At 43.5% G+C, this 25,878-nt stretch overlaps 4 protein-coding genes across 6 annotated transcripts in view; 1 reads left to right on the top strand and 3 right to left on the bottom strand.

Annotated features, from left to right (window-relative positions):
- The window catches only part of LOC111540450 (protein POLR1D), a 45,956-nt gene extending 32,156 nt beyond the window's left edge, over positions 1-13,800 (bottom strand). The window contains exon 1 of the mRNA XM_023208737.2: positions 13,590-13,800. Within this exon, the coding sequence (XP_023064505.1) occupies positions 13,590-13,615 (26 nt within the window). The 5' untranslated portion in view covers positions 13,616-13,800. The remainder of the gene's footprint in view (positions 1-13,589) is intronic.
- LOC111540449 (DNA-directed RNA polymerases I and III subunit RPAC2) lies at positions 12,176-13,861 on the bottom strand. Its single transcript, XM_023208736.2, has 2 exons — positions 13,590-13,861; positions 12,176-12,750 (listed from the first exon to the last, which is right to left on the bottom strand). The coding sequence occupies exons 1-2, from the start codon at positions 13,613-13,615 to the stop codon at positions 12,375-12,377; spliced, it is 402 nt and encodes a 133-aa protein (XP_023064504.1). The 5' UTR covers positions 13,616-13,861; the 3' UTR covers positions 12,176-12,374.
- Positions 13,862-13,908: 47 nt separating this feature from the next.
- The window catches only part of LNX2 (ligand of numb-protein X 2), a 74,533-nt gene continuing 62,563 nt past the window's right edge, over positions 13,909-25,878 (top strand). The window contains exons 1-2 of one of the 3 annotated variants that reach the window (XM_023208734.3): positions 14,983-15,221; positions 16,617-16,618. The gene's annotated coding sequence lies outside the window, so the exon portion shown is untranslated. Of the gene's footprint in view, positions 14,036-14,982; positions 15,222-16,616; positions 16,619-25,878 lie in introns of those variants that run through there. The other 2 variants (XM_023208735.3, XM_023208733.3) reach the window with 2 other exon arrangements.
- Positions 14,118-16,263, bottom strand: LOC111540427. Its single transcript, XM_023208707.1, has 3 exons — positions 16,140-16,263; positions 14,964-15,664; positions 14,118-14,253 (listed from the first exon to the last, which is right to left on the bottom strand). The coding sequence occupies exons 1-3, from the start codon at positions 16,261-16,263 to the stop codon at positions 14,224-14,226; spliced, it is 855 nt and encodes a 284-aa protein (XP_023064475.1). The 3' UTR covers positions 14,118-14,223.

Below are 25,878 nucleotides of genomic sequence, written 5' to 3' on the forward strand. Positions count from 1 at the left end.
TTTTGAGGATGATCAAGTGCTGCTTTGGCACAATATAGATGAAAAAGTTAAAATGAACATATTTAAAGATAATGCTAATAAGGTTTAATAATATGAAAAATGGTATTTTCACAAACCAAGTATTACCAGTAAACCTTTATTTGGGTTCTTAACAAGTTACTCACTCATTCATTTGATTCTTTTCATGTTTAAAATTTACAAAGAATAGTTCCATTTCCAACATGTTTCAGCTAGGCCAACAATTTTGTCTCTTAAACTGAACTCCTTGGAGCATATGCTCTGGCAAAGCTGTTATCTTCATGTGAGTCCAAGGCAGGTAACATCAATGACGTCATGCCCATTAAAAGATGAGTTTGGTCAGGAGTGGTGGTTCATGACTAATCCCAGCACTCTGAGAGGCCAAGGCAGGTGGATAGCTTGAGCTCAGGAGTTCAAGACCAGGCTGGGCAACATGGCAAAACCCCATCTCTACAAAAAATACAAAAATTAGCCAGGCTTGGTGGCTTGCACCTATGGTCCCAGCTACTCAGGACGCTGAGGTAGGAGGATTGCTTGAGCCCAGGAGGTCAAGGCTGCAGTGAGTCAAGGTCACCCCACGGCACTCCAGCCTGGGTGACAGAGTGAGACCATGTGTCAAAAAAAAGCAGAGTCTATGGAGTCAGGCCATCCTGGGTTCCTATCTAATTACTAGTCATATAACCTTAGGCTGGTTACCTAACTTCCCCAGGTCTCGGTTGTTTTCTATAAAGGGGAAAAGACACTATCTGCCTTGAAGGAGGATTAAACTGGTTTTCCTACCTGGTGAGGCAAATCAGTCTTCTTACTTTACAGTCACAGTTACGTGTCTGTTAGACTGTCTGCTTTTGGCCAGGAATAAGCCTAGTTGGCTTCCTCATGTTCTGGCTTGTTCTGATCTTTCATTGCTCTCCAGTGGGGACCAACTTATTAGAACAAGCAAATAGGAAGGGAATCCTCTGCTTGCTTGCTACAAGTCTGGGCAGAAGACAGTGACACATCCGTAAGCTAACACTTCTAAAGACAGACATTTTCAGCACAACAGTTCCTAATCATAAACCCCTAGAATCCTTTATGTTTTCCAACCATTTAAGGACAAAGTGCAATCTCTGCCATATAAACACACTAATCATAAGTCCCTAGAATCCCTAATATTTTCCATCCATTTAAGGACAAACTGCAATCTTCCCCATGTAAACAAACCAATAAACAAAAAGCAGAAATAAAACTGTAGTATCAAATCTAGGCGGCTTCAATTACAAAGTCTGATAAATAATATAAATCCAACTCATTTACTTTGACAAGAACATGATGATGGTACTCTTTTACTCCTCATCTTCAAGGAATGAAGTGATACATGAAGCTTATATTAATTTTACATTACCAATTTTATATTAATCACTTTTGGAAACAGCAGCAACAAAAACCCCTTGGTTAAGTATTCTAAGCACCAGGACTTATGTTTAAGTATGCAGAGCAAAGAAGCAACTCAGGATCTGAAATAATGTTAGATGAGGGATCGCAATGTTGGGTGATCCTTCACTTGAAATCAGAGTTCCAATGAAAATTTATTCTTAGATCCCATGTAATTTATTAACAGTTGTACACAAATGCTCATGGGGACCCAAGGGAAAAGGCCAAGACTCTGTTCAATTCATTGTGGAGCTAACAAGATAAAAATGGCACAACGGATATCAAATTATTGAATGCTTTAAGTCTTTGTTTTGTCCTCCAAGTGCTTCAGGTCACCTAAATAAAGACTGGGATTTCTGGTAATTTTTCACCGAAGTGAGGGCAAGTCCATTTCACAAAGTAAGGGCAAAATAAAACTTAAGCAATCCCACATCCTTTCACCCCATTAGATTTTTTTGAAATATTATCGGTCTGGGAATTCCCCAAATCTGAAACCACGCAGTAGGTATATATGGGTAGAACAGGTGCTCACAAAACCAATATTGTCGGCCTTGCGGGGGTCAGTTCTCACTTAATGTGAGATGCATTGCAGTCAAATTTGGCCTTGCAGATACAAAGCTCTGCCTTCTTACGAGTGTATAATAACATGCCCAGTTCTTAGCTCAGGTGACCCCTCTGGAGTCATCTGCCTGGCAATATCTATCAGATCTGCTTGGTACCTACTGCATAGGCTACTCCTCTGGCACTCAATCTTTGCCTGCTCTGGTCACCCTTTGCCTAAATGAACCTCTAGATCTGACTCCTCCTGGACAGGCCCAGTCTCTTGTCATCTACATGTGACAGACTATGGAGTTGAAGACACACAACCACAAATTTGTCATTCTCAATTCGAAGCTTATAGAATAGTTATTTCCCTTTTCAAATTCAAGTTCAGCTCTTGGGGTATTTAATGAAAAAACAATACAGAGTCAATCATTTCATAAACATTTTTTGAACACCTGCTGCGAGCCAGGCATTGTTCCAGGGGTTGTGGATACATCAGTGAACATTCAAACAAAAATCTCTGCTCTCACGGAGCTTATGTTGCAGTGTGTGTGTTTGAGAAGTAGAGGGAAAGGCAACATATAATAAATACAATAAATAGGTAAATTATATATCTCATATATTGGAAGGTAAGTGCTATAGAAAAAATACTACAAGGTAGGAGTGCTGGGGGGCGGGAGGGGCGCTGCAATTTTAATGAGGTAAAAGAGTTAGAAGAAATGACACCTATCCTTCAGGAATGCAATACTACACAGCTCTTTGGTCTAGTCAGATTGCAAACTCTGTGAAGGCAGGCATGAAATGAGATTCGTCTTTGCACTCCTGGTACCGGGAAGACAAATGGACCTTAAATAGCTGCTGGAAAAACAAACGCGCGCCTTCTGTTATTTTTCCACAGCAATGCTATTTGTAGTAAATGGCATAGATTTACGAGACAGCTGGTTAGGAAATGAGTGTACTATTTGGAATTGAAAAGACAGCATACCTTGGAATCAAATCCTTTAAATTCCACTTCACGGTACTCAAAACAATAATCCTAAAACTTTTTCTCTACTAGAGTTCTGTGGGGACAAGATCCCAAGGAAAATCCATATCACTTTCCCATACTGCTGTTGCAGAGTAAAAATATCCATCAATCAACTTCAAGTGGGAGATACTCTACCTTTTTAGACCAATAGAGAGGCAAGATAACGGATGAAGCATGGGATCAGGGTGGTGAAGATAGTAATGTTAGAGGCTCTTGAGGACAAAATGAAGACAAAAATGAAACAGAATATAAAGCATAACCACCTTTATCAAGGCTCTCTATGATGCTTACCCATGCCTCCCCCCAGCTCCTCCTCCCACTGAAGCCACAGGATAGGCATGGTTCCTTGTCTCACTCAAGAATTTTTTGTCTTCTTGAAGCTTGTTACTGTGGTGGCTTTCTGAGTTGCAAGTGTCAGCTGATAAGTATACAAAAAAATGTCATTATAAATCATCAGTCCTTCTTCCTGTTGTGGCACTCATACTCTGACACTGCTATGTAATCATGCATATATTCATTCACTTTCTGAATAAACATCAATGAAAGCCTACTGTGTGCCCAGTTTTAAGTGCCTGGGGTTCAGAAGCAAACAAGAACAAAGCCCTTGTCACCAAGGAGACATTTTTCCAGTGGAATTAGACAATAAATATATAAATATATAATATGTCAGTTGACAATGAGTACTATGAAGGAATATAGCAAGGTATGGGAATAGAGAGTGATGGAGGTTTGTATGTGGATGTGTCTGCCACTTTAGAGAAGGTGGATGGGTAAGCAGCCGCTAAGATGGTGCCAAGGATCCCCACCTCCTAGTATTCAGACCCTCATGTACTCCCCTTCTCTTAAGTGTGGGCTGGACTTACCGACTCATGTCTAACCAACAGAATAGAGCAGAGGCAATGGGATGCCACTTCTGAGAGCAGGGCATAAAAAGACTGGCTTCTGTCTTGGGTTCTCTGTCTTCCTGGCTCTGGCGGGAAGCCAGCTGCCATGGCATGAAGCAGCCCCCTATGAGTGAGCTTGTGGGTAAATCCTCTCCCATGCAATCCTCAACTGCAGCCTGGATGACATCTTGACTACAGCCTTGTCAGAGACCCTGAGTCAAAATCACCCAGCTAAGCTCCACCCAGATTCTTGACCCACAGAAACTGAGACGTATTTGTTGCTTTCAGCCACTAAGTTTTGGGATAATCTGTTATGTAGCAATGGACTAATACCCAGTCAAGGATGGTCTCTCTGAGAAAACGACTTTGGAAACAGACAGGCCATGTGAAGATTTAGGGGAAGAGAGGTTCGGGAAGTAAAGGGCAGGTGCCAAGGCCCTGAAATGGCAATGTTAGCCTTATATGAATAAAAGAAGTGAGAAGGCCAGTGTGGCAGTCACGGGTGATGCTTTGGGAAGAGAGCAGGGTGGGACAGGTGGGGGAGGCAGGCAGCTCATGCAAGCCAGCCAGGAGGGCTCCTATGGATAACACGACACAATCTGTACTGTGAAGACCATTAGTTTAACTCCCACTAACTGGCTTAAACAACAACCATATACATCAATAGCAATAGCTAATGTTTGAGTATTTAAGTGTACTAGAAATTGTGCTAAGTGCTTTATTTCACTTATTTGTCACAATAGCCCTATGAAGTAGATGTTATTATTAGCCTAATTTTATAGGTAAGGAAACTGAGGCTCAGAAAGGTTAAGTCACTTGACCACATTCATAAGATAGGAAGTGTGGAGCCAACAGGCCCTCTGACTTCAGAGTTCCTACCCTTCACCTCTACACAATACTGCCTTGAGAGGTCGGCAGAGAAAAAGAAAGTCTCTCCCACCCATGAAAAAAACAACAACAAAAATTGTAACCCCAAGCTGTTGTTTAAGACAACTAGTTCAGTCTCTGCATGATTAGATGCTCCAGGCTGTTGGATTTTCTCTTGGAGTCCTTTTAATAGAATTGGCGGAGCATTATTCATAATTTTTTTGAGGTTTGACTTAAGCACCAAGGTAGCTTTTCTTTTTGAGATATGCTAAGTGCCTTGCGTAATGAACAGGGAATATATGGAGAAACAGTACTAGATAAAAAAAAATAAGGCTGGGCGCGGTGACTATCCCAGCACTTTGGGAGGCTGAGGCAGGCAGATCACGAGGTCAGGAGTTTGTGACCAGCCTGTCCAATATGGTGAAACCCCATCTCTACTTAAAAATACAAAAATTGGCTGGGTGTGGTGGCGGGTGCCTGTAGTCCCAGGAGGCTGAGGCACGAGAATCTCTTGAACCTGGGAGGCGGAGGTTGCAGTGAGCTGAGATCACACCACTGCACTCCAGCCTGGCCAACAGAGTGAGACTCCGTCTCAAGAAATAAATAGTCTTTTTAATGCAGTTTTTACAACTAACTGACCTAGATTGAGCCCTGGCTTCCTACCAATAGTCCAGATACCTGGCACCAAGCCAGCTATCCATCTGTTATAGAACTTGCTTTTCTTTCTGCTTAACCTTTATCTTAAGGCTTAAGGAAGATTATGAATGTTCCATCAGAATCTTAATTTCTTTTTTCAAAGAGGAGAAACACAATTTGTGATTTTTTTTTTTATCCTATTAATGAGAATGCTATTTTAAAGTATTTTTCTTAAAAGCTATGGCTTTAACAGACTGATAACCTTCCATACAGGGGTCCTCAAATCATATTATAGACGGAAGAAAACAAAAAAATAACACAGGCTACTACGGTTTTTTGTTTCCAAGTTTTCACCTTGAAGGAATAGAAACCAACCCAGCTTGCTCAACATCAATGATATTACAATAATAACACTAATAGCTAACACTGATTGAGAGCACGCTTTACGGTTCAGGTACCATCCCGAGCACTTTGAATATTATCTAAATTAACAGTTCTAACAGCCCTATGTGGTATTCTTGTTATCCCAATTTACAGAAGAAACTCAGGCACAAAGAGATCAAACAGTATGTCCAAGGTCTCATGGCTAACGTCTAGAGCCAGGATCAAAACCCAGGCATTGTGAGTCCAACAGCTCTTAACTCCAATGTTATACTGCCTCAGTTTGCTATGCCTATGCTTACTGAAAAGATATTCAGGATTCCACACACATCAACTTCTATTCCTAAAGAAGGTCTATTTTGGCTGGGCACAGTGGCTCATGCCTATAATCCTAGCACTTTGGGAGGCTGAGGTGGGAGAATCACTTGAGGCTAGGAGTTTGAGACCAGCCTGGGCAACACAGTGAGACTGTCTCCACAAAAAAATAAAATAAAATCAGTGAGGCATGGTGGCACATGCCTGTAGTCTCAGCTACTCAGGAGGCTGAGGTAGGAGGACTGCTTGAGCCTGGGAGGTCAGGGTTGCAGCGAGTTGAGATTGCACCACTGCATTCCAGTCTGGGTAACAGTGCAACTGTCTCAAAAAAAGAAAAAAAAAAAGTGTACTTTTCTTAAAAAAAAAAAAAAAAATTCAATTAAAATGAACCCTGCAATATACATACATATATCAGCCAACCAAAAACACCTCCAATATCCTACATATCCTCCTTCCCACAGAGTAGTTCCATATTCTTTACTGTAATTGTTAGGTAAATACATATACAGATTAAAGACAGATGATATAAATTTAGGCACCAATAAAAGTTACAAACACATACAAGGCTGAAATACACAATTTATTCCTCTAGAAAGGTTCATAATTTTGCTTTCATTGCTAAATAATCTAAGCTCAGGTTTTTAAAAAAATTCTGGGCTCATTCTCTTTTATCCTTGGTCTCTCTCTTCCTGTATTTCTCTGCTTAAATGTCACCTCCTCAGAAAGGCCTTCCTTAACTACTTAATCTCAGTGTCTTCTCCTTGTCATCATTATTTTACTACCTGAAATTAAATTTGTTTGCATGTTTCTTTATTGTCCAACTCTGCCATCAGAAAAAAAAAAACTGCATGTGGGTCAACTTGTTCACTGCCATATCCTGGCCCCTAAACTGTGCCTCCATGTAGTATGTGCTCAATATTTATGGAACGAATTAATGAAAACATTCTCTGTAAAGAAAGCAACTTGGCGAGTGCAGACCGCAAGAGCCAGGCTGTTCACTGCCTGATCTCCTCCCCTCAACTCTCAATTTTCACATTGGTAGCCCTGGATTCATATCCTTGTAAAAGACATGAATTCTTCTGATATGGGTTGGGGAAGGAGGTAAGGGTGGTTGCACCCACTAACTCCTATTAGTAAGGACAGGTTGCAGAGAAGAAATGATAAATCCTGCCTTACCAGTTTTTGGTTGTGAGGGAATGGTAGGATAAACAAACGGGTAAATGAACCTGGATATGGGGCCTTTGGGGTCATCTACAACTCTTCTATTTTTTTTTTTTTTTTTTTGAGACGGAGTCTCGCTCTGTCACCCAGGCTGGAGTGCAGTGGCCATATCTCAGCTCACTGCAAGCTCTGCCTCCTGGGTTCACGCCATTCTCCTGCCTCAGCCTCCCGGGTAGCTGGGACTACAGGCGCTGCCACCTCGCCCGGCTAGTTTTTTGTATTTTTTAGTAGAGACGGGGTTTCACCGTGTTAGCCAGGATGGTCTCGATCTCCTGACCTCATGATCCGCCCGCCTCGGCCTCCCAAAGTGCTGGGATTACAGGCTTGAGCCACCGCACCCGGCCTACAATTCTTCTATTACCCCTCTATAGAATCTGTCTCTAAGTTACTTTTTTTATTTAAGCATTTTTTTTTGTATCCATCCTTTTATCTCCTGTCCTACAAGTATGCCCTCCTTACATTACACCTGAACTACTACAAATGTCCCCAGCTCACTGCTGTCTTCCAGTTTCCTTCCACTTACCCATTCTGCACATGGGCATGGGACAAAAAACAAAAAACTAAAACTTTATGGCAGTTCTAGCTCAAGAATCTTTAACAGCTCTCTTACACTGAGAAAAAGAAAACCATTTATTCCTGTTATTAATATTTTATAAGCCACCAATTCTTTTGCCATCTTCACTGGCTGACAGAATGGGTGCTCATGAAAGAATCGAAGTTTCAGTAGTGCCTTTCACCCATCCCATTCTGAATTCATCACATAATACTCTACACTGCACATTCAGGCACTTCATTGTCAATACAATTGGTTTTCTTTTTCATGTGTACAGCTCTCGTCTGCCTTCTCCAAAACCACAGAAGGATTTTCAGGACAGATTCATAGTCTCTTATTTCCACCATTTCTCAGGACTGTGCTTCTATTAGGTACATACTTACTGTATAGTTAAATAACTAGAGATCTAATAATCCAAGTTTGAGAAGAATTTCATAGTGAGAAAAACAAAACAAAACAAAAAAAAAAAAACAGACACACAGTAACTGTACCAGGATAGTTTATAAAGCAGCAAAATAAAATAGCAACATTAAGAATTTGAGCAAAAAAAGGCTGGGTTTGGGGGTCTTAGTAAGTACTTGAAAGCAGATAGGTAAACTTCCAAGAGCCCAGTTTAAAGGTTGTTACAAAGAATGACTCTAAATAACGCTAACCAAAAAGATGACGTTTGTCTAGGGATCTGGAGACCATCTAAAATCTGAATAATACGTTGAAGGGCAACTAAAAGAAGGCTGGTGGGCGATAGGCCATGGAACTTGATATGCTTTCCTGTCTCTTGAGATGCAAGATACTCTTTGGATCAGTACTGAAGAGATCACTTTGTATGTAGACACCTTTCCATCTCTAGAGATTCTGTGTGAACCTGTGCATTATGCCAACTAATTAGAGTACTTAGATGTTACAGCTATATGCAATTTATACATAATTAGCATGTAAAGTACTTTGAAAATAGAAAGTGCCAGCAAGTACTCAGAATTACTATATATTAAAAGCTTTTGGTATATAATATTATTTAATAATTGGCTTTTTAAAAGTCATAGTACTTTACAGCTGAAGAGAACTTCTGATCTTGATCACTGCCATGAGTTTATTTAGAATGAAATGTTATTGGAGGGCAAATCAGATGCGGATTAACTTTTCACAGTACGTATGAGTATGATTCACATTCGTCTCCCTGGTCCTTTTTGGACCAACTCAGCTTTCCCTCAGGTCCCTACAGACTTTATGCAGATTCCTTTCACATATACAAGACTCTTGGTTAACCTGCCTACCCTGTTCTCAGTTTCTTCCCTTCACCCAACTGCCTTCTGCAGGTGTTTTGTACAAACCTGTGAGTTTATGGCCACCCTAAAGAGATTCAAGACAGAATGCTACATGATCAGTCTAAATCCTTTTAGGTGCAATGAAGTCGTGATGTGGTGAGTGGTCGCCTCTGGGTGTGTTTCCCACTGTACTTCATCTGCTATCATCAGTCTTTACCTTGCTGTCCACTAATTAAACTTTGTTTTCATCTTCTGACAGGCCTTGGTTCAGAGGAATTAAACTCCATGTAAGTAATTCTGTTTACTATTCCCACAGGCAAAGTTTTGGGAGAGGAAAGAAGTTTTTAATCCTTTTCCACATCCTTTTTAAGCTTCCTTTTATCTTCAAAGGCTAATGCCCTTAAACATTGACTTTCCAGAATTTCTTACTATCACCATAAAAGAATATTCTGTATCCTTGCCCTATGACATCCCTGCTCCCGCCTAAACTCACCACTTCCAGTGTCTTCATGTGATTCTTTTATTGGAAAACCAAACTAAGCCATTCCTCTGTATGAGTGGTAATGTTTACTCCTCTTAGGCAGTAAACTAATGCTGCTACTGCCTAGTGACCTCCATGTTAACTTCAGGTGACATTTTTCTATTCCCTATTTGAAACTCTTGGCTTCCACACCCTACTTTTGCACTTTCCTACCATCACATTGACCCAAACTTATAAATACTCTTATCTTTAAAACTCTTCTTTGACCCAAACTTTAAATACTGAAGCTGCCTAGGGCTTGGTTCTGGGCCTACTTCTTTGTCACCCTCTTTTTTTTTTTTTTTAATCAATTTATGTCATCTTTATGGCAAGGACTCACAAAATTTGTCTCCAGTTTAGATCTCTTCCACGATCTCCAACTCACATAGCCACTGCTTACAGTGTTCAAAAATGAAACTTTTGATTTCTATCATCTTTTCCACCTCCCAATCTATTTTCCATTTTAAGCTTTTCAATTTCAGTAATTGGCCCTAAAGCTAGGCAGTAGTCATCTTTGATTCTTCATCTTCCACATTCAATTCCTGAGGTGTACCAATTCTGTGCCAATTCAATTCTAAAATATATCTCAAACCTACCTTCTCTTCTCCATCATTAGCTTCTACCCTTCTAGGCCACTTCAACTCTTTATAGTGTCTCTCTCTGCTACTACTCCAGCCTCCCTATAATTCATCTCCCCCCACACTGTAATCAAAGTAATGAAGATGCCATTCCCACTGTGCTTAAAATCCAAAATCTCTACTACCCCGTCTCTTCCTCCCATGGACTCCAGAGGGACAGGCCCTTCTCCTTGTCTACTGTGCTACAAAAACATGCAAATCTTCTTTCAGTATCTTCAGTTCCTCACGCCACCAGTTTTCTGCTTCAGAACCTTTGCACACGCTATACCCCCAAAATGCATTTTCTCTTTTTGCACAGCCAGCTCTCTCCCTTCCTGTAATCTCTAGAACACCCTTCCTAACTTCCATGCCTAAAGCAGATTGCTTTCTCATGTTTTCTATCTTGACCCTACATTTGCTGCTTTCACAGAATTACAAGTTTTTAATTATATATATATTTTTTGAGACAGGGTCTCACTCTGTCACCCAGGATGGAATGCAATGGTGTGGTCATGGCTCATTGCAGCTTCAGTCTCCTGGGTTCAAGATATCCTCTTGCCTCAGCTTCCCAAGTAGCTGGGACTACAGGCATGTGTCACCATGCCGGGATAGCTTTTTAATTTTTTTGTAGACAGGGACTCCCTATGTTGCCCAGGCTTGTCTCCTGGGCTCAAGTGATCCTCCCACCTTGGCTTCCCAGATGTGAGCCCTATGGCGAGCCTTACAATGTTTTTTTTTGTTTTGTTTTGTTTTGTTTTTAGGGGCTCTTATTATAACACATGCTTTATGAGAACAGGACTTACTCTGTCTCATCCACTATCCCTATATATCTATCCCCAAGGCCTGGAACATACTAGTGCTCAAAAATATGGAAATATCTTAAAGAAGTTGACTGAGTATAGGAAATGTAGGCTCTACAGCAGGCTAGTATAAGAGGTCAGGTTTGAGTGACTGAAAAGCTGCATGCCATAACTACTTACATGAATTCATAGAGTATTTACTAAGTGTCCACTACCTGTCAGGTGTTCCAGGTACCAGAATCATGTTGACCTGCAAGTTGGTATAGTGGGTAAATAAGCACTACCAACAGCATAGTAAATACCAAGGCCAGGAAACACAGGGTGTAATGCAAGCACAAAGAAGTACCCAAACTAGGCTGGGGGGCCTGACACATAAGCTTTGACTTAGTATGGTAGGAGTAAGACTGGCCCAGGAAGAGGGGCTAGCATAAACAAGGCCCCAAAGCACAGAGCACTGGTGGATGGGATATGTGTTTTCCAAAAAAGTCATTTCCCCTACATGGAATTTTCCTTCTCCTTGACTTTACCTTCTCTCAAATAGGGCTTCTTCTACGTTACCCTAGACTATACCTACCTAAAGACTGAAAATGTTATCTCGTCATCCCAATGTTCTCCTTCTGTAACATAATCAAAACATCTTACCTTACTTAGATCATGACTAAGTATCAATATCCCGAAATTTAAGCAGTAAACTGGTATATTTCCTGTAAATGCCTCAAAGATGGAGCCTTACTCCTTAAAACTGTCATGTAAAACCAGAATTCTCACACTTCTTTCAAATTATTCCCACCCTTGCCCAGTCTACCAACCACAGCAAATGATGCAATTCTTTAAAAGCCAAAACGTTTAGCAAGAAGTCCAGTCCCCACCCCAATTTTATTTCCTTCTTTTTTTAAACTAACAACAGTCTAACTGGGGTAATGGTTTTTGTCTCTTCCCTTACTCCCACCACCCCAATTACAGACATGGATACATAATCCTTTTAATTTCCATGATCACAGTTCTTGTCCAGGTCTCTGATATGCTCAGTTTCCTCATTTTCAATGCTGGCTTAATTAAAAGAAAAAAAAGTCATCCTCAAGGACCATTTGGTTGCATGGAACAGAAACCAGTCAAACTAGTTTAAATAAAAGAGGGAATTTATTAGAATAATACAGAGGTTTTTGCAGAGGTTCCAACAGCTGCGAGGGGTCAACAGCTAGAATCACGCCTTTCTGAAGGACAGAGTATGCTGTAACCACAAACTTCTAATTATGGGTTCTGCACCATCAGGAAGAGAATATCCTAGAGGACAGTTCTCCTTGTATACTGCATAAGGGACTAGAATGTGGATTCATTTCTGCTTGCTTTTTGATCCTTATAGTCCTTTATGCTGGCCTCAAACTTGTCAAGCACATGTTGGCAGACACTCATGAGCTCATTCAGGCCTCTCTGAAATGGCTCAACAGCTGGAAGGGTACCTCGAGTCTGAATGCGTAAATTAATTTTGCTCTCTGAAGGATGGGTCGTAGTGTAACCACAAAATTCCACTTCCGGGTTCTTCATGATCATGTAACGTAGAGAATTTCCTAGGGTATGGTCTTCCTCGTGCAATACAAATGTCACACAGTGTCTATCTGTTCCAGCTGCCTGGACCATTTCCAGGGCTGTCTTCCTCTCGCCTTCAGCCATTGAGGTCTTCAATCCAGATATTTTTCTACACACATATTTTTTATAAAAATGAGATCATACTGAATATTGTTTTGTAACTAGCTTTTTTTCATTTACTCTATCACATTGCAACGCATTATTATTAATCTACTCCAGCTACACAGAATTATTCGCCTCTCATTTTCCTGCCTCCACAAACTCTATGAATAATTTATTGCCTCCAGTTTTTCCCTGCTCCATTTGACCATTCACACTGGCCACAAGGGGAGTTTTCTTAGAAAAACACAAACTTAAGTGTTTGCAAAAATATTCTTTGGTAGAGTCACAAGCAAGGGATAGGATTAGAACAGGATTGGTCCTGCTAGAGGATGAAAAGGGGGTTGAAAGGCATAAAAATCCCGATTGCTCTAGTATAAAAATAGAGGATACAGATGATCAATGTGCAGGCCCAACTACGGCTTCCATTTTGCCAGAGAAGGAAACTAGGAGAATGGAAGGTCCAGGAGTCAAGCGGGAGGGAGAAAAAGAGCTCAGTGCACAGATGAGTGGCTTTAGGAGCAGACTGTACATAGAAGGAACGTGAGCCGTAGTTACAGGGACAGAGGCACCAGAGGCCCGGGGCGTGATTTTACACGCTGCTGTTCTAACGGGGATGGGCAGTCCGGATACTTAACTCTGGTCTCCCAACTTGTCTTCCCTCTTTAATAGCTAGCGCACCTCTCAGTCTCTCCATTGAAACATTCATATCTCCTCCCCACCTCTCTCTCCATGATTCTTCTCTGCGCCCCGAGTCAGGCCCCGACTGCTAGGCCGGGCAGCGTGCCCCTCGGCCACCCGCTCCCCTTGGGCGCGGCCCGCTCCGCCCGCCTCCTCCTCGGCCGTTACCTCTCAAGCTCCTGGTCCTCTTCCATCGCTGGGGCGGTTTCCGGATCCTCAGGTGGTGCTGGCGGATCGGGGGTTCTGTCCCATAGCGCGAGGCGTGGAGGCGAAGCAGGAAGGAAGGACAGACCGACGGAAGGCGCGGAGGACGGAAGGAGGGAGGAGGAGCCGCAGCGGCGCGGCAGGGCCCAGCCGCGGGGCGGGGCATCAGGCTCCGCCCCCAGGCCCCGCCCCGACGCGGGGTGGGCGGTGGCTCGCGGCCCGGCGGCTCACCTGGGCGACCAGGCAAGGCCACTCACGGCGGGAGGGGCAGGGGGTGGGGCCAGCGCCGCTTTACCCCGAGGCCCAGACAGGCCTGCGGGCGCGCCAGCTCAACCCTGGTACCTTTCCCCAGGTGATGGCGAAGGAGCGGGGCCTTACCTGCCGCCCCCAAATCACTTCCCTTCCCAGTGGTAAGAGGCTCGACTCCCCCACTGGGGCGGTGTTGACCCAGGATGGCCCTTCCTGGGACCCCGGCCCTCCCGGGCCTTTTGTGGGACGACAGGCTTAGGCTCTAGTCTGTCAACACACCTTGAAGAGGGAGGGAGTCACGTGCAAGATAAGTCACGACAGAATACGAGGGTTGAAGGCGGTATTTGTCTCACCGGGGACCTTGCAGTTGCATTCTCAACTGGGTCAAAAAAGGACAAGAAAGAAATGTCTTTCTCTTTTAGGGGAGTGAGAGTTTGAGAAAAAACTGTTTCCCACCTCATCCTTTTCGTCCTAGGATTCCTTCTACCCCCCCAGAGCGCGTCCTCTCCAGCTGTGGACTTCCTTTTCCCTTTACCCGCTGTGGCTCCTCAAACCTCCTGACCTGCGGAACCCGCCCTCACCTTTGTTCCCAGGTGCCCAGCCCCCGCCTCGGCAACCTTTCGCCACCCAGACTCGCTCTCCGCCCAGCTCCCAGCGTCCTGGCCCTGGCCGCGCTCCCTCAGGTGCGCTTCCTCTCGAATAGGCCCTTCTCCCCTAGCCGCCGGCCCCGACCCTGCCCCACTCCAGCTGTCCAGCTGTCCTGCGCAACTACGTTTCTGCTTCCCTACGCCACCTGTTCTCCTAGCCTCCCCCGACCCCGCCCCGCGATTCCTCTGAATGTTCACTCTTTCCCTAGCAGTGCCACTCCTGGCGGCGGCCCGGGGTGCGCACAGGCACCTAGCCCCCGGGGCTTCCGCAGGGGAATCAGGCGGGCGGCGGGGACAGCCCGGGGCGGGTGGGGGAGGCGGGCGGCGAGGGCGGAGTGGTCTCACTCTAACCCGGGAGTGACGGGCCCCTTCTGGCCCGCCTCTCGAGCTCTCGGATAGGTGGAGCCGCCCTCTGGTCCGCCCACCTCCCGCCCTGTGCTACCTCCGATTGGTCTGGCTGCGGGTTGGGCCGCTCGGCCTTAGCGCTGGCCCCCGGGAAGGCAGCAGGGGCGGTTGAGAAGTGAAGTCTCGGCTGGAGTTTGCTTCTTGCCAGGAAATCCGCGGTGGCGGCGGCGGCAATTCTCGGCGGAGCGGAGCCGGGCAGGCTCTCCGCTCCCTCAGCGGGCCGCGGAGAGCGGGAGCTGGTGCCGGGCAGCGGCGCCAGGAACCCGTGCGCGGCCCGGGCAGCCGCGTTTTCCCAGTGAGTAACTTTGCCCTGCCCGCCTCGCTGCGCGCCCTCTCGCCGGCTGCGGGCAGCCGCCTCAGGTGCGGGCGTCGGCTGGGTGTGGAGGAGCGCCGCGCCCCGGGAGGCGGCCGGAGCGGCGCCGCAGCTCGCCCGGGAGCTTTGGTCGTCCGCGGCTGTCTTCGCTTCTCGGGCTGCGGGGCTGGGGTGGACTCCGGTGTGGGGCTGGTCGGGGAGGGACAGTCGGCGCCCGGTGTCCGCCGCCTGTAGGAGCCCTGGAGGCGGGCGGCCTCCGGCTGTTAGCATTTGCTGGTTCCGGCCACCGCGGTGCAGATCTTGGCGTCGTTTGCTTCTTAAGGGAAGGGAGAGGTGGGGTGAGTGTTTAAATTTCCTGTGTGTGTGTGTGTGTGTGGTGTCGGCAATGCGAGTGGCACTAGCTGCCTTTATCGGGTTTTGTTCCTCTGCAAAGGGATAGGGAGAGATCGTTGCCTCCGCCCTAGCCTGTTGCCTGTGAATTCTCACCTTTCTTTTTAGGCTGGAGAGGGTGGGAGATAGATTTGACATATTCCAGTGGATAATTTAAAAATATGAATCTTGATTTGGAACCAGTTGCACACAAAGCATCGTTCAGGAAATACATCACTCGCTTTTCAAAGCTTTATGCCACGTTTTAAACAAGAACTTTTGACTCATGTAGTGTTTCTTCTAGTATTTCAGTTTACGTTGAGTTTATGAATCCAGACGTTCGTTTGTGCCAGGAGCTAAAGTACACTTATGCATGGGCTTTGCTGTATACATTATCCTTTTTAAAATCACAGAAATCAGAAACAAAGTTGAGTGAAGAGCGGTGGCGGTGCAGGAGGAGGAACACTTGTGAGCTCCAGCTTATTGGAACTGCCTTTAAGAATTTCACATTCTTGCGGCAATAGTGCTTACTTGTAAATTGGCCTTCTTCCCGGGACAGATTTTGATATTTCTTTTGCATGTACTTCGATGCAGCACTGTTGAAGTTGGATCTCAGTAGATCAATTTTATTTACTTTGCTAGATTTGATTCCCATCACCACACCTCTTTAGAAAATGGACTTTGGCAGGTAAAGAAGGAAGCGGGAATCTGGTATCTTTTTTGGCTTGTCAAAGCTTTTTTGAGCCATGAATAACAAAGTTTTGGCTTTTTAAGCTTGTCCAAGTCCCACATGTGAGTTTTCCCATGGGGTAAAAGTAGGCCAAATGAGAACCAAAGTAGAATAACGTTGCTTTTAATTCGGCCCACTTGTGTGTTACATTCTCCATGTATCTTGTTTCTCTGGTCTTCTCATCAACTTTGACATTTTTTCATTATTTATTCATTTAGCCACTGATAAAGTACCTACCGCATGCCAGCCATTGATGGCAGGGGTTAGTTCTTGCCCAGAAGTTTTCTCATTTGGAAACTGATCCATGCCTTTATCCCGCTAGTTACCCTGAAGTAATTTGAACTTAGGGAGCATTTCTGCCTAGAGACCTGTAAGAATAGGTGTTATATAGGCACCTAGTCTTCAGATTGATTTGGGATATCCTACATTGTAGGCACGTAGCACGCAGGCCACTTAAAAATAAATACATGTATCTTTGGGCTGTTGTATTATGAGCTTTGCATATGGGCTTGTCTGGCTGAAGGACCCAGTGTCCAAGGTGGAAGTAGTAGTCAGGGACATGTATATTATTCATTTCAGAGCACTTGGCACCTTTTCTTGCTTACATTGGTCACTAAAATATTTACTGAGTTGACTTGAACAGAAAAAGGAAGGATTTTGTATACCAGATTAAGAAATTTGGACTTTATCCAGTCAGTGATACTGAGCTGCTAATTTTAAGCAGGAGAATGTCATGATAACATTCGCATTCCAGAAAGATATCTGCAGCATCTGGAGGATGGTGGGCTTCCAGATGGGCGGTATTGAGGCTAAGCTGGAGGCTGTTATAATGGAGGGGTTAAGTGCTCAGGGATTCTCTATTCAGATTACCTGGGGTGGAATCAGGCTCTGTCATACACTGAAACCTCTTTGTTCCTTAGGTTCTTCATCTCAGAGTTTGGGGGATAGAACTTGAAAAAACATGTATATTACTTAGAATAGTGATTGCCACATAGTAAAGACTTAGTAAATGCTAGTGTGCTGGTAGGGGAAGGAGAAACGACATGGCGTTTAACAGGTAAGACTAGGAGGCTGGATCAGGTAAGTGACTAGACAGGCTTAAGGAGGGGAAGGATGAATCCTGGGTTGTTTGATTTCAGGCATTGATTGACATGTACTGGGTAAGCTGGCTGTGGAATTAAAACGGGTCAAATTCTAATTCTATTACTTACCCTTAGAATTACTATCCTGACAGAACTTTGATTTCCTAATATTTGGGAAATGATTGTCATACCTGTTCAGTAGGGTTTGAGGAATTACGCATGTAATGCCTTTGGCAGGGTACCTAGCACATTCCAAGTGCTCAGTAAATATTAGTTGTTCCTTTAGATGGTGACATTAATGAGCTAGTAGAATGTTGGAGGGTATGAGAAGAAGCAGTTAAAACAATTGATGGTAGAGGTGTGGAAGGGGAGATAAGTTCGGTTTTGGACCAATCTAAGGAGGTGCTAAATGGATGGTTGAGAGATCCATGATGCAGTTGTTGGATAGATGTGTCTCACAGGAGCTAGGAAAGAAGAGAAAAGAAAAAAAAAGAGTTCACAGAAAGACTTTATGGGTGTGGTAAGCTTTATGGGAGATTTAGAGGAAGGGGAGGGTGAAGGGGTTCACAGTGGAGCAATGTCAGAAGTGTTGACATTGAATATTAGGCATTTCTGTCCTTAAAATACATTTTGGCCACCATCAAAGAAAGAAGGACTCCAGGCTCTTGTAATCTGGTTGGCTCTTCGGCCTTCTCCCCCTCTTCTTTCTTTCCTTTCTGATTGTCACCCCAAAATTCAAATATCTTTAAAGTGTATTATGAAGAACTATTTAACTTCCCCTCCTGCTTACAGGGCCATAGTTCACAGGCCCACTTTCCTCTATCCAAATGCTTCTAGGTTTTTAAAAAAGAACCACAGGTCTCATTTCATAGGTTCTCCTCTGTTTAGGAAGCAGTGTTGGTTGAAAAAGTTATATATATGTATCGTGCATGTAGAATTTGAAGACTGGGGCAGGCCTACCTAAATTGAGCCTGTTGGAGGGCCTGAGAGTTTTACAGAACACATCCCTTTTAGCTTTCCTGACATGTGTTTCTTTTCCTCAGAAAATACAAAGCAGTAGGAAAATCTGTGGTTAATAAGTTATTTTGTTTGGTTGGATTCAGAAAAGGTGGCTATTTTGTGTATTAGCCTTCTGAGAAGTTATTAAGAGGAATTTTTTGACCAGCCACAGTGGCTCACACTTGTAATTCTAGCACTTCGGGAGGCCGAGGCGGGCGGATCACGAGGTCAGGAGTTCGAGACCAGCCTGGCCAATACAGTGAAAACCCCGTCTCTACTAAAAATACAAAAATTAGCTGGGCGTGGTGGCAGGTGCCTGTAATCCCAGCTAGTCAGGGGGCTGAGGTGGGAGAAATCGCTTGAACCCAGGAGGTGGAGGTTGCAGTAAGCTGAGATTGTGCCACTGTGCTCCAGCCTGGGTGACAGAGCTAGACTCTGTCTCAAAAAAAAAAAAAAAAAAAAGGAATTTTTTAACAAGTAAGTGCTCATGACTTACAATAATAAATTGTCCTCTAGTTGGTATGCTTTTAAAGAAGCAGGTGTTATAGATTCTATCCTTTAGAATGTATGCTTCCTAGAGCTGGGATCCTATCTCTTTTGCTAACGGCAGAATCCCTAAGTACTTAAGCAAATATTAATGTATTGTAAACCAAAAATAAAATTCTAAGCTCCCCCTTCTTCCCAGCCATTTGAATGGACTTCCTCCTCAGCCAGGGGTCTTTTAAAATTTAACCTGAGAGACAGTTTCAGGCCATGATTGGAAAGTGGGTGTCGGACATGACCTGTTACGCTTTTGTGACGTTAACGTTAACATTTTACTACAGCCTATTGAAGCCTACTACCTGAAGGCTTCCTCTGAAAGTAAGAACTTGAGTCTCCACAATCCTTTGTCTTAACCCAGACACTCCTTTCTGTTGATCCCAGGGCTTTAGACAAACTCAACCAATTGGCAACCAGAAAATAATTTAAATTTACCTATGGCTTGGAATGCCACTCCCCCCAACTCCCCCCACCCCACCCCCACGCCCTGCAATTGTCCCACCTTTCTGGACCAAACCAATGTATTTCTTAAAATTTTTTGATTGATGTCTCATGCCTCCCTAAAATGTGTAAAACCAAGCTGCACCCCCACCACCTTGGGCACGCGTTCTCAGGACCTCCTGAGATCTGTGTCATGGGCGATGGTCACTCATATTTGGCTCAGAATAAATCTCTTCAAATATGTTGCAGAGTTTGACTCTTTTTGTTGACAGCGTGTGTTAATGAACAAATTGGATCCAAATTGGCTTTGATCTGGCTTGGCTCACAGACGTCTCCAAATCTTTGAAACAGTCATTGGTCAGAGGAAAAGCGAAAGAGAATTGATCCAGTGAGGAAGCTTGAAGTGTTTCATGTTCTTATAGGAAGATACAGGGACTGTAACATTGATGGCTTATGATTAAACTATTTTATAGAGATACAGCTTTGTTCAGAGGTAAACTGACAAAAGCCATGTCATAAATTTATCCTCCCTTGGTTATTTGTAAAACACCAGGGCAGAGCCTCTGAAGTCTTGATAAAGATAGCTGGAAAGATAGGAACAGAAGTGTTGTGAAGGATGGGATGCAAGTATAGCTTATATGTTTAATCTTTCCAGCCTGGAGATTGAGGAATGATAAATTTGACAGTCACTTTCCCTCAGTGGAGAAATTATGCAGGGAAAAATTATTTTTTCTTAAAAAATTAGGCTGAGCAGGAGAAATGAGGAATAGAAAATAGGCAATAGACAAGTAACATACTATAAAACAATTATTGTGTGTCCACTTTAAAAGCATACCACCTTCATATGTAAAACAAATGAGGGTTTACTTTTTTTTTTTTTTTTAAGTAATCTTAGAATTATTTTAAATAACAGATTGCTCTAAAGTATGTAATAGGGGCCAGTGTAAAAAGTGTTGATAGCCAAATTTCGAGGGCCTATGTCTTATGTAAAATAAGACGTGTTTGGCTATAGTAAAGCTTCTGTGATGTTGTGAAATATATGTTTGGTCTTTATCCCTGTTTCCTGGCATACAACTCTCAAATTCCTTGGAATCTGCAAAGTGCTAAGTGTCTTTGTATGCTGATGAGTTGACTCAACGGCTGGCAGCCCCTAGGTAGCTTCAAGATGGGCCCTGGTCACTGGAAAGACTGGAGTGGAGGGTTAGAACTGTCAGCCCCACCACCAACCTCCAGGGAGGGCAGAGGAGCTGAAGGGGAAGCTGATCACCAATGGCCAATGATTTTCACCAACCATAGCTATGTTACGAAGTCTTCATAAAAGGCCCAAGAGGACAGGGTTCAGAGAGCTTCTGGATAGCTGATCACACGATGGTTCCCGGAGGGTAACACGCCCCCGGAGGGCATGGATGCTCCATACCCCTTCCCATACCTAGCCCTGCGTATCTCATCTGTATCCTTTGTAATATCTTTTATAATAAACTGGTAACCTAAGTAAGTGTATCCTTGACTTCTGTGAACTGCTCTAGCAAGTTAATTAAACCCAAAGAGGGGTTATGGGAACCCCAAATTGAGGCCAGTCAGAATTTCCTGAGGCCTGCACTTGCGACTGGTGTCTGGTGGAGAGGGGAGCAGTCTTGGAGACTGAGCCCTCGTCTTTGGGATCTGAGGCTATCTCCAGGTAGATAGTGTCAGAACTGAATTGAATTAGAGGACACCCCACTGGTGTCCACTACTTTGTGTATCAGGTGTGGGGGTAAACCCACATTTGGACAAAGAAGTATTTTGTATTGATGACTATTGTGTTGAATAAGAGAACAGAAAAAACACTTTTGAGTGTGTTTTTATTTCCTCTCAGTTTCCAAGGCTCTGTTTGGCCATTAGTTTGTTTTACAGATAAAAAGTAAGGTAAGTCTGGAAAATATTTGTACCTGCCACCCCCTTCCCCATTGGGATTTCGGTTGTTAATCTTAAAGACTTAATTGTTTATGAGAACTCTTATCATTTAGACCAATAAATAATTACTGAACACATAACTTAGAGACCTTTACTTAAATCTTATTTCAGTATTGTGGCTTTTTCTTCTGTAGCTGCCCAGTGGGCTCTTCCTGCCTACTGCCCAGATAGAGCCAGTTTATCAAGGCGGGGGCATTGCAATAGAGAAAGAGTTTTTGCACACATAGATCTTGCTAAACAGAAGACTGGAATTTTATTATTACCCAGATCAGCCTACCTGAGCATTTGGGGGCTGTTTTCAAAGGTAATCTGGGGGAAAGGGTGGGGGTGGCTAGTCAGTGGGTGCTTACTGCTGATTGGTTGGGGGCACAATCATAGCGGTGTGGGAAATGGTCCTCTTATGCTCTGAGTGGCTTCTGGGTGAGGCCACTGGAGTGGTCAGTGGGTCCAACCAAAAAACCTGAACAGATATCTCAAAAGGCCAATCTTAGGTTCTCCAATAGTAACATCTGCAGGAGTAATTGGGAACATTGCATATCCTGTGACCTCTGGAATAGTGGCTGGCAATTGTTTATGTCTACACCTTAGCTGAATTCAGGTTCCTCAGTTGCCTAGTTTGGTGGTCCCTCATTAGCCTTACAAAGGCGGTTGAATTTTGGGGACGGGCTGTTACCATTTAAACTATAAACTAAATGTCTCCCAAAATTAGCCTGGTTTTAGCCCAGGAATAATTAAGGGCAGCTTTAAAGCTAAAGGCAAGAGGAGAATTGGCTAAGATCTCCCCACTGCTGTAATTTTTTCACTGATGTAATTTTTGCAAAGGCAGTTTTACTTCTATCTGATTTTTAACATTTGAACTTTGACTTTCAGTTCAGTCGTATTTAACAAGTATCTAAGAAGTGCTGGGCTTGGATGGCACATAAAAGATGGTCTCTGCCCTTGTAGAATTTAAATTCTTAAAAGACATTTTCATTCGAGGAGTTAATCATTTGTAGCCAGGTAACCTTTGCTTCCACTGTTTTTTTGTTTTTTTGTTTTTGTTGAGACGGAGTCTCACTCTGTCACCCAGGCTGGAGTGCAGTGGCGCAATCTCGGCTCACGGCAACCTCCACCTCCCAGGTTCAAGCGATTCTCCTGCCTCAGCCTCCCGAGTAGCTGGGATTATAAGCACCTGCCACCACACCCAGATAATTTTTATATTTTTAGTAGAGATGGTGTTTCATCATGTTGGCCTGGTGTCGAACTCTTTACCTCAGGTGATTTGCCCATCTCAGCCTCCCAGAGTGCTGGAATTACAGGCATGAGCCACCACACCCGGCCTGCTTCCACTGTATCTTAACATTCCTTTGGCACCTTGTCATTTCCCTAAATTTTCCATGTTAGAAAGCTTAACCTTACATATCCTGTCGTTGGACCTCAGTCTCTTGTTCTGTCTTTCCAGCTCTCTCAATACCCACACTTTCTATTAGAGTGCCCCCTCCCCCTCACAGCAACAGTGTGCCAGTCCTTCTGTTCCACCTTACCCTCCCCTCCCTGCTGCAGGGACACCTTTTGGCCTTGCAGAGCATCTCTATCCGGTTAGGAAGCCCATGGTTAAACACCTGGAATATGCTTCCCACTGGCACCTTTGCCTCTCTTGAAAACCTGTCTTTTGTGCTGTACCTGCCAGATAACGCCCCTGTTCAGATTAACTCTGCTTCTGTCTCCACATTGCTTTGGTATCACCAATTAAATGGCTGGTCCTCAATGCAGGGAAATGTCCCTCAACCCCCTGCCGCCATACCCCTCAGTCAATTTGTAAATGTTTAGTCCTACTGAGTGCTCTGACACTGAGCTGAGAATGCTGTGGTATCCTCATGGAGTTTACAGTCTAGAGGCAATTCAAGATAATATTCTGGATATATTGGGTTAAATAAAATATTAAAAATAATTCGACCAGGCATGGTGACTCACTTTGGGAGGCCAAGGCAACAGAATCGCTCAAGCCTAGGATTTTGAGCCTAGCCTGGGCAACATGGTGAAACCTGTCTCTACAAAAAATTAGCCAGGTGTGGTGGCATGTTCCTGTGACCCCAGCTCTGGGGGAAGCTAAGGTGGGAGGATCACCTGAGCCCAGGAGGTTGAGGCTGCAGTGAGCTGTGATTGTGCCACTGTACTCCAGCCTGGGCAACAAGAGTGAGGCCCTGTCTCAAAATAATAATTCATTCACTTGTTTCTTTTTATTTTTTAAACATAGCTACTGTCACATTTGAAATGACACTTGGGACTCACGTGATCTTTCTGTTGGATGGTGCTGGCATAGGGTGTTGTCTGGGTTATGAGAAGGGAAACTGTCATAGTCTCTGCAGAGTAGGGTACCACTGAAGACTTCCTGAGGAAGTTGTCCGTAAACAGGTATCTGGCTGAGTAGGTATTACACAGGTAAACCCTCAGAGGAGGCAGTCAGCGATGGGCAGCACTTTGAGGGAGGGGAGGAGGTAGATGAGAGAGAGCTGGGACCATGGCAGGGACTGAGGCCATGGCCTGATCATACGGGTCTTGTTAACCTCAATGAGGGTTTTGTTCTTCATCGCTCATGATTTATTCCGAAATCTCATCATTACCAACCCTTTTATTCAACTCCACCTCTTCTATATAGTCTGCAGATAGTCTGGTTATTTCATGGAGGAAATGAGATGATCTGTGATTTCTCTAGAATTTTTCTATCTCTCCCTTTCCACATGTTACCTACTTAAGTCTCAGATCTGTTTTTCCACATGTGCCTGTTATCTCTTCAAGTCTCCTTCAGGAGTGGCTTCATCAGTTAGCTCCCTTCTTTTCTATGTTTAATTTCTTTCTCCCTGCTTTCTTTTTTACACCAGCCTATAAATATGCTCCAATCTTTAACCTTATAAAACAAACACAGTCCCATTGACCCCACATTCCCCTCTAATTATTGTTCTTAAAGCATAACATTTTTAAAATTCAATATTTTAAAGCAGTATGTTCAAAATATATTATGTCATCAATATAAAATTATTAATGTGCTTTGACATTCTTTTTTCCCATGCTAAGTACTGAAATCTGGTGAAATGGTTTGCACTTAACAGTATATCTCAGTTTGGATGCTGAATTTTCAGTGGTTGAAGAAATTCTACCTAAATAATGAATATTTAAGAGAATGATATTTTACGTTGCTTCAGCTTTTTCTCTTTATTGTGGCAAACACATAAAATTTACTATCTTAACTATTTTTAAGTGTACACTGTTAAATATATTCACATTACAGTGCAACAGATCTCCAAAACTTTTTCATCTTATGAAACTGAAGCTCTGTACCCATTAAACAACTTCCCATTTCCTCCTGTCCCCGGCCCCTGGTAACCACTCTTCTACTTTCTAGAATTTGAGTACTTTAGATACCACGTATAAATGAAATCATACAGTATATGTCTTTTTTTGTGTGACTTGCTTATTTCACGTAGGATGATGATCTCAGGATTCATCCATATTGTAGCATGTGACAGAATTTCCTTGGGCATAGTGCTGCCATAAGCATGAGTGTACAAATGTCTCTTTGAGACCCTGCTTTGAATTCTTCTGGATGTATACCCAGAAGTGGGGTTATTAGATTATATGGTAGTCGAACTTTTTGAGGAACCTCCTACTGTTTTTCATTGCGGTTGCACTGTTTTACAATCTCACCATCAGTGCAAAAGGATTCCAGTTTCTCTACATGCTTGATGTTCTCACCAACACTTGCTCTTTTCTAATGGTAGCCATATTAATGGGTATGAGGTGATATCTCGTGGTTTTGATTTGCGTTTTTCTGGGATTAGTGATGTTGAACTTCTTACGTGCTCGTTGGCCATTTCTATATCATTTTTGGAGAAATGTCAGTTCACATTCTTGACCCTTTTTTTATTCTTACTGTTGTTGAGATGTAGGAGTTCCTCACATATTCTGGATATTAACCCCTTATCGGATATGATTTGCAAATATTTTCTCCTTTTCATTCTGTCGACGCATCCTTTGATGTGCAAAAGTTTTTAATTTTAATGTAGTCCCATTTGTCTATTTTTGCCTGTGCTTTTAGTGTTGTATCCAAGAAATCCTTGCCAAATCCAGTGTCATGAAGCTTTTCCCATATGTTTTCTTCTAGGAGTTTTATAGTTTCAAGTTTTACATTTAGGTTTTTAGTCCATTTGGAGGTAATTTTGTATATGGTGTGAGATAAGGTTCCAAATAAAATATTTTGTACGTATTGCTGAGACCCTGCTTATAGCAAAGAGAGGGAAAGGTCTGAAATACGTGGAGTAATTTTAAATTGGGGGGATTGATGTCAGTTATTGGGCTAGAATACAGTTCTCAGCTTCATAGTATATTCTAGTGTGAATTTCTCTGTTGTTTTTATTTCTTATAGTTGCAAGATACCAATTTGGAAACAGTCGGTAGTCTGGGTTTAGCTGAAGCTGAAATATAAAATTGGTGGGGAGGGCCGGGCGTGGTGGCTCACGCCTGTAATCCCAGCACTTTGGGAGGCCGA

Source organism: Piliocolobus tephrosceles, chromosome X (assembly GCF_002776525.5).
Source record: "Piliocolobus tephrosceles isolate RC106 chromosome X, ASM277652v3, whole genome shotgun sequence".
Classification (NCBI taxonomy): Eukaryota; Metazoa; Chordata; class Mammalia; order Primates; family Cercopithecidae; genus Piliocolobus; species Piliocolobus tephrosceles.

What these genes read in the sequence shown, in the direction of transcription:
- LOC111540449 (XM_023208736.2), bottom strand. Translation starts at nt 13,615, where the DNA reads ATGGAAGAGGACCAGGAGCTTGAGAG. An exon ending in GAGGACCAGGAGCTTGAGAG is followed by an intron (nt 12,751 to 13,589) that starts GTAACGGCCGAG and finishes ATATGTGTGTAG; the next exon opens with AAAAATATCTGGATTGAAGA.
- LOC111540427 (XM_023208707.1), bottom strand. Translation starts at nt 16,263, where the DNA reads ATGGGAATCAAATCTAGCAAAGTAAATAAAATTGATCTACTGAGATCC. An exon ending in GGAAGAAGGCCAATTTACAA is followed by an intron (nt 15,665 to 16,139) that starts GTAAGCACTATT and finishes ATCCCTTTGCAG; the next exon opens with AGGAACAAAACCCGATAAAG. An exon ending in CGCAGCCAGACCAATCGGAG is followed by an intron (nt 14,254 to 14,963) that starts GTAGCACAGGGC and finishes TTTTTGACCCAG; the next exon opens with TTGAGAATGCAACTGCAAGG.